The sequence below is a fragment of the Pterocles gutturalis genome, unplaced genomic scaffold (assembly GCF_000699245.1).
Source record: "Pterocles gutturalis isolate BGI_N339 unplaced genomic scaffold, ASM69924v1 scaffold455, whole genome shotgun sequence".
Taxonomy (NCBI): domain Eukaryota; kingdom Metazoa; phylum Chordata; class Aves; order Pterocliformes; family Pteroclidae; genus Pterocles; species Pterocles gutturalis.
In genome coordinates, this window is record NW_010142966.1 from 22,695 (window position 1) to 31,305 (window position 8,611).

The window sequence follows — 8,611 nt, forward strand, 5'->3', positions numbered from 1 at the left end:
AGGTATTTAAGATACAACCACATTACACAGCATTATAATTTATGTTTTAGAAAATGGTAAAACTAGTATTAGTTTTGTACAATCACGTTTTTGATTTCCAATTGAGGGAAAAAAAAGCCCCACAAACTTAATTATTAGGCCAAGTTACTCTTCGGAATCATCCTCTGAAATAAATGCAACATTGAAACATTTTGTCTCAGAAAAATAATGGGCAAAGGATCAGAAGAGAAAGTGTCCGAAGACACCCTTTATGTCTAACTCTGCACTGTTTCCAAATATTAAGACTTTTCATACACTGTACTATGACAATAAAAGAGCCGAAGCTACAGCAGAAGATTACATAAACAAAAAATTTATGTTTTGTCTAGTGTAACAGGAGTCTTAAAAAAAACAAACACCACTTTGTATCCATTATTTCATACCCAGATGTTTCCTGTGCACCTGCAGTTGTCTCCACTCCTGAATTCATGAGCTATAGTATTTTAACAGCCCCTCATCAGTTGGTTTTAGAATTTTCTTGTCTGCCATGTTTACAATCCATCCTGGAGCAAGACCAAAAAATATCTGTCTAGGATCCTTGCGTGTGCTTAACATTTTGAAGAGTTCATCCTTAGTTATGTCTGGTAAGACATAGCCGTATTTCTTTGCAAGTTCAAGCCTGGCTTCTGCAACTTTAGCTGGATCTGCCAGGTACCCACGATTCCGGGCATCTGTGTAGTAACGGACTAGATCTTCAGGTGGAAGCATTCGCTTTGGAATAGGCTTGCCACGCAGAAAAAATACTACTGGCTTACATAAAATTTCTGTGGGCAAACATGAGAGAAAATTAGACACAATGCTTTATAATACATATTTAAAGACATAAAATGAGACCTTCTTATTTAGGATTTTGTGCTAAATAAATTACTAAGGTTTTATTAAAAAGTATCAAGCAAAAAAAAAAAATCTTAAGACTATTCTTGTTCAGAATTACAGTGTTTGACAAGTTTCACTTAACTAAACAAATAATTGATAGTTATAGTGACAGACTGGATTAATCATTACTTCTAATACACTTAGAACGTCTACTTTGGAGAGATAAAATAACTAAACTAGAAGATGTCACTTATTTAAAGGACTGACTTCCCGGTTAGAAACAATCCATTAGCATGGCTATTTCCATGGTATACCAACGAATGTAAATTTTTTTTTGGTTCTATAAGTATTTTAAATAAAGACTCAATGGCATGTGCACCTATTTTGCCATTTGTGAGATTACCCTCTCCTCCTCGAGTTTTACTGAATTTGGCAAATTATAATCCAAATCCTTTTAACCTTAATATGTTGATTATTTTCTGGATTGGAAAAAAAAAATTGTATCCTTCCAGGGTAATATATTTGGCACACTAAAAATGTTTAATCCTCTTTTTCTCAGCCTTATTCACACATGAAAGCTCCATTATTGTCAATAAAAACTGCATGAATTAATACTAGGCAGGATACAGCCTCAAGCAAAGCAAAGCCTCATTCTTCAAGTGAAAGTGTTCTGAAAACAATAGCCATTTTGACTGGAATGATTCTGAGCTGCTGTAACTTAGTTATTTCCTCACTTTAACTGGAAAAAAGTATTTTAAATTAAAAAATAAACATCCACCACGTTTTTTAAATTTCATGTTTTTTCCTGAATTTTCTTAGGGTTAATTAAACACATAAAGACAACAAAAATTCAAACAAACAATCTTCTACTGGTTCCTCTATTTACAAAGCTACTTGGATTTCTTTAATGGGCTGATTGGTAAATGACTATTAACACTAATAGTCATTTACTAATATTAGGGCTAATAAGGCGAATAGTTAAAAAAAAGCAAAACTGAGGATGCTTCAAAGTTCAGCATTTGTATAACAATGTGTTGTTGAAGCTCTTAGAATGGAAATGGATGATTTTCCAGCAAGAACTATGTTTGAAACTTTTATTTGGATAATTTAATCTTCGTATATTCACAAAAACGTCAGAAACGAAGATAAATTCTTACCCAAACTCCTTGGATCGTAGAATGATGTTGTAACAACACCTCCATTTTTTTCTATGGTTGCAATTGCTAATTCTGATGCCCTCTGCACTTCAATATTTACTTTTGCTGAAAAGATATCAGCACCCTGTAAATTTCAACACATATTAGAGTAACATTAAAATTAGTATTTCAGGACATACATTTTTGCTTCTCCACAAAGTTGTAAGAACATTAAATCCTGCAAAATATTGTGATTTGTCCATTCCTGCACCAAGACGGGTCACTAAATTGCTGTCACTCAGTCACCTGGGCTGAATAAAAATCTTGTCTGGCCAAAACATTCATACATTTCTTGCAATACATTCTAGTCTTCTGTTCTAAAATAGTATTTCAACTTCTTGCTACGGGCTCCTTAACTATTATTTTTGTAGTCTCACAGGTCTCAAATCATCCTGGCTTTTTTTTTTCCTGCTAACACACAGTGCCCTCTAGTGGATTTACCCCGACAAAAATCCCACAGCAAACTAGTTCAGAAAAGCAAAGATGCTCCAAAACAGGGGAAGGACAATCTGACAGCCTGGTACAGAAAAACTGAAACCCAAGGCTTTATATTGCCTGATGTGACAAGGGTCTTTTACACATACCTCCTCCACCAGCTGGACACCATAATCCCTTTTGAGAGGTTGCACTGTTACACCTCTAGCATTAGTGAGCTGCGTTAAGTCAATCGGTTGCGTGGGGTCAACTCTTCCCAAATCAATCAGGTACTGCAGCCTCTGAAGACTGAGAGGCTGATACTGACGTCTGCGACTGGGGAGAGGTAAACAAAAACCAAACAAAACAATGAGAAATGGAGAAAATTGAAGCTTGAATAGGAACTGGTTAACTGACATACACCACTCTGTATTCCATTTTCTACTTCTAAAACTACCAAGTGAATGTTTAAAACAGACCCATTCACAAGTCAAAATTTTCAGTTTAATTTAATGCAGATACAAGCCCTAGTTACAGCCCAAGGCTCCATTATGCATTCAGGTTTGCTCACACACTCCCACCCCCAATACGACATTCACCATTTTGCTGTTGCTGAGCTCAATTTACTCCAGAACACTTCTCTACCTGCTGACTGGTTTAAGGAAGCAGCCAAAGATGAAGTGCCAGCATTTCTTGTTAGGCCAACATGATTCTAAATAACTACTATCTTCAGAGTGAATCCAGACCAGTAGCCTCACTGATACATTCAGAAAATCTGACAAACACACCATTCCCCCCTCCAGTCAAACCCCAATATAACCTCCCCTCCCATCCAGATTTAGTCACACTATCACCCAAACCCTGTATGTGCTCCTGCATAGCTTGCCTTTATCCAACAAGATTTTCATAGTTTATGATCACCGTACCTGACACAAGTATTAATTTGAAACTTCCTCAAAATACCACCAAGGAAGAGAAATATTGAGAAGATATGCACTAACCCATAACCCCAAAGGAAGCTCGAATATTTTGTCAATAGCCAGCAGCTTCATCAGAATCTCTACTTTTGCTATTTATGAAGTTCTAGCTTTACTATACAAACCAATCCTTCGAACAGTTTTCCTGATTCCAGTGTCTATGCCTACTGCATACCATTTATGCTGATGCTCAAAACTTCCTCATACAATCAGTTTGACCACTACTATTGGAAATTCGTGAGTGGTAGCAGAAAATCTGACAAGAAGCTTATCTCTATCATTGGCAAGCTAAGCAAGAAAGACAAGCAACAGAATGCGCAGTCAGAGCAAAAGTTCAAGAAGTGAAGGAACACCACTGCAGACAGAAAGAAGGGTGAGGTAAAGATAAACAGGGAGAGATGTTGTTCAGCATGCTCCCATCCTGCCATGATAGCGTCTCTCGAGTGCAGTGACTGTTCACTAGAAAAAACTTGCAATAGCCTGACACTGAAATTTTGTAAACAGTGAAAAGAAATTACAGGGTACTTGTTTCCCCATGTTGTCAGATGTGGTCAAAACCAGCAAAACCCTATTAATTTCTTGTCATTGCAGAAGCTTGTCTTTTTGCTGTTGGTTACTCATGAATTTTTGACCACCGTTAACATAAGAAGATCAGTGTCTGCACTCTCCAGCTTTTTGTTTGTAGGACTGGGGATGTATACTCTGTCTTCAGCTATCAAAGCTGCTTCTCATCTACTTTTATAGTAACTTAAGCAAACAGAAGGAAATGACAGTACTTGGAAATAAGAGTTTGAATCATACTTCAAAACTAGTAACACTCACAGAGAAAATCTTTAGCAACCAGGACAGGTCTGTAAGTTACACGGCATGCATAAAGAATGCAAATACAAAAACGCACAGCTACTTGATGAAGTTATATCACCAAGTAAAACATGAAATCAAACTGCAAATCTAACAAGTCACAAACAAATACACACTAGTCTTTCCATTCTTGAACTGCCTGCTAGGTGTGGTGTGTTTTCGTTACTACTGCCTGCAACAGCATTGTATGGGTACTGAAGTTTTCATGACCATACTTAAAAGGAATACAACAGTTAGTGACCCCAGTAACATACATGCTACCTTAGGAAACAAAACCAGATTTAAACAACAAAAAAATTTTAAAAAATTAAAATTTTGTAATTGTTAATCTAAGTGAAGGAGATTAATAAAACACTGGCATACAGCTCTCCAGCTAAGAACAGTGACTGGAGAAAAGACATGCTAGAAGATGAACTTTAAACATTAAAAAGCTGGAAGATGTACATGGCACAAACATGCACAACGTGAAGAGAGGACAAAAGTGCCAAACAAGGCAGAATGCTTGAGGAGAAAAATAGTGAAAGATGATTTAATGGCCTGATCCAGCAGATTTGATATTAAAGAGCTTGTTAAGATCCTAGGTGGAACAGAGTGAGCACAGACAGACAAAGACTGCAGTGTTGCAGGGCTAAAAGAGTAGATTCATGAGAAGCAGAGTTGTTTGGTTAGCAGCAAATCAGAGTTTCAGGTGAATAAAGGGAAGGGAAACAACAAAGCAAGGCTTTGGATTACACTTCCATGCCTAACATCCTCACTTGAGACAACGGGACTGTTCCCAGTCAGTTCAGTAAGTTCTCTGCTGTGCAGAGGCAAAGAGAGAAACACGCATGTACGGACGAGTGGTCTCGGAGGAGAAATATACTCAGCTGTAGGAGGAAGGGTAGCCTGCTACATTTGAGGGATTATGCAAAGAAAAGGGCAAATAACCAGCGCTGTAAAACAACAGAAAATAAGTGAATTAATTACATAAAATAATCTCTCAATAAATGGGAGATTCTGCTGGTAAGGAAGCTAACAATCTGAGGAATGTCTCATTTTCAGTTAGGCCAGTTTTGGCATATTAGATTCCAGCTTCAGGAGAAAGACCAGGAAAAGCAGACAATGATTAATTTCTGAGTAAGTGTAAAGAAACTTACCTATGTCCCTCATTAAACCCATATTTTGGTATGGCCAAGTAAAATGGAGTTTGACCACCCTCGAAGCCTAATCGGGGGCGATTTCCTCTTTGTCTTTCTCCTTTGTGACCTCGACCACACTTCCTACCTCTGTATCTTCCACGGCCACGTCTTCTCTCCTTGAAAACAATCAATGACACATTTAGTCAACTACTTTGGACATAAGTATCTATAAAACATAAGATTTCAGAGATATAAACAACTGAGCAAAATGCTGATTCTTGAGGAAAAAAATAAGAGATACCTCTTCTCTCAGGGGAAAAATAGTCAGAAAATAAGTCAATGCGATTTTTGCAAAGCCCAGCTCTAGGCAGGCACACAAATAGTCTGAAAGTTTACATGAACACACACTGTGACAAAAGCAATACTAGTATTTAATCCTACCTCTCACAACCCTGCACTCTCCAAGTTAGAGAATTTTCCCAAATTAACTACTGAGATATTTCCTCCTATTTAATGAGAAAGTTGCTCAGTGCTCAAAAGCTTCCAAACACCAACAATGAAAAAATAAATTAAAAATAATTAAAAAATCAATTCTACTTCAAGGGGCAGGGGAACAGACCATGCTGCATTATATGCATGCTATGCACGTATTTCTTTTCACGGACTCACTAAAGAGTCCACAGCTGTTGCAATTTCTGATGACTACAAATAAAAAGAGAAGACTGTATTTTAAAACTTTCTTATGTTTTAAATTAAGACAGTGATACTAAGTTATTAGTTTCCTGAGCACTTTAAATCAGCATTGCAGCCAGAAGTAGCTTCAGAATCCTTGCTGCCGTGCCGCACGTGGTAGACTGTTCAGCTCCAAGAGGCACGATCGCGTCTGTGCATTGCTTTGACAGATCCATTTGATCTTAAAAAGTTTTTCCCATTTAAGCTAACATCCACTGAAGCGTGAACACATGTGGAAGGAGCAAAGTCATGTTGCTAAGTAGTCTCATATCTGCACACCACAGTTCACACATCTGCTGTATTCCATCATGTTCCTCAACGTGAATCAGTCAGGCTAGGAGACGTGTAAAGCAACACATCCTAAGTAGTATTTGCACTGCTTATAAGCCAACTTTAGTTAAGTCACTGTTGGATCAATAATAATGTAAATAATTCATTACTAAAGAAACGACAGTAAGCCTTTTCAATTTCTCATTTTCTGTATTCAACACTCAGACAGCCAAACTCTTGAGTGTTCCTAATCCTACAGATCAGCATGGAATAGTCAATAAAATACAGGTCTGAAAACTGCTTATTACATCATGGTACTAGATTATTAGCCTAACATCAGAAAGACATAAAATTTGATGGTTTATGCTCTTTATTTGTCTGCAAGTTTTCCAAAGTTATGGAGCACTTCATGTGCACTGAAACACTAGCAGAAAAGTTGGTACGTACATCCATCAGACAAAAATGCATTAATGTATTTGAAGCATCTTCTGATCTAAGATGCACAGTTTTTCTGGATTAATACGAAAAAGTACAGAGTTCAAGTGCAGGGTTATGCTAGACCAGCCCTGCCACCAAAGGAAGTCGACTTGTCCCCAGTCACATGCTACGCTGCTTTACTCACAGGTCTTCTTGTGCTGACAGAAGCAGTTGTCCAGCTCTGTGTTGGACAGGTCAGAGAATTAAACTAATTCTTATCTAACTAGTTTTCAGCTGGTTTAGTTCCCTGCTCTGGCTCACCACACAACCTCTAGCAGCAGTACAAAATGCACGGCGGGTGTGAGCACCTGGAGGCACAGAGAGGACACAGCTGGCCCACCCTTTCTGCAGGTGCCTGCACACACACCAGATCACAGTGACTTCAGTTAACACGAGTACACCATCGCAAATGGAGTGGAATCAGCACATTGACCAGATTTTAGATCATCAGAGGAGCCAGTCAAAACTTTTTTTTTTTTTTTACCGGAACTTCGGTTTACGAAGTCAAATACTCTTAAATCTGCTTATTTGAGAACTTCATTAATCACAGAACACATTTGTCAGATACCAAAAGAAAAATACCAGAAAAACAGAGCTGAGGTCACTTGTATGAACTCTAACTGAGGGCAAACAGCACTAACAAGGAAAAAAAATACTCATTTCCTATATGGAGTTGGAAGTTACTTGCTAAAGACCCAGTGAGCATACAAAAATCTCTACTTTCAAGATTTTAAAAAAGTGTCTTCCTAAGCCCAACAGCTATACTGAAGAACAAAAAGTCCTGAGATCAAACACTGGCAGGAAAGCATCAGTTCTAGCAAACCTCAAGTTCAGACAATCTCCCAACTTCGGGATGCTAAGCCTGAAAATACCATTTTGGAGCCTTGATTAGTCTGAAAAGCTTTAAGAATCACCACTCCAGCCCTGCTTCTTCCAAGCTAGCTATTCTGAACTCCAAGTGAAGTAACCTGACAAGGGAGCCCCAACAGCTGCAGGGGGGAAGAATTTCCATTCTCTTGTCTTGTCACAGGTCTGAGGGGTTACAACTGCACAGCACTCACCAACTCTGTAGGTACCTCCAGGGAGCTTTGAGCATCGACAGGGAAGTGTTGCTTGGTGCTCCTCATCAGTTCTCTATTCCTATTACTTTAGCCCTTGAATCTCATGCCCCTGTTTACTGATATTTCCCCCAAACCCGACGGGTTTCTTCCTGGTTTCTTTTCTTTACTTTTCTATCACTTTACAAGGATACAGGGAAGATAACATTTAGTTTTGTTTTTGAGAAAGCAACAGCAACAAGAACTGCTGTCTGGCATCACATTCCTTTTCTATTTAAGCCTTTTAACCTTCCCTTTCTAAAGGTATTACCCCAGCTCATAAACATTAGGTATTCCATACTTCTACTGTTTCCACCCGCTCCCCAACGAAACCCTGAGGCATGGCTAAGGCCACACACACTAGCTACAAGGCATGCGAAGACCAACACACACAAGAGTGCCACCCCCTCCTTTGCCTTCGCACACCGACTCTGGCCAGGCGTCCTGCGCCCCACAGGCAGCCCCCGAGGCAGCCGCCGCCGGGCCGGGCATGCCCGCTGCCAGAGTCCTGCGCCGCGGGGAAAGCGCTCCCGCGACCCACTCGACAAGCTGCAGACACTCACCGGCTTTTTGGAGCCTGGGCTAGGCCTCAGGTTGGCCAGGCTGACCCTGGG

At 39.2% G+C, this 8,611-nt stretch overlaps 1 protein-coding gene across 1 annotated transcript; it reads right to left on the reverse strand.

Annotated features, from left to right (window-relative positions):
- Nucleotides 1–235: 235 nt before the first annotated feature.
- On the reverse strand, nucleotides 236–8,608 carry MRPL15 (mitochondrial ribosomal protein L15; the record flags this gene model as incomplete). The annotated part of the gene is made up of 5 exons (XM_010084524.1): nucleotides 236–803; nucleotides 2,013–2,136; nucleotides 2,636–2,801; nucleotides 5,440–5,597; nucleotides 8,561–8,608. Coding segments are annotated over 5 exons (834 nt in total), but the record flags the coding sequence as incomplete, so codon positions are not given.
- Nucleotides 8,609–8,611: the final 3 nt, after the last annotated feature.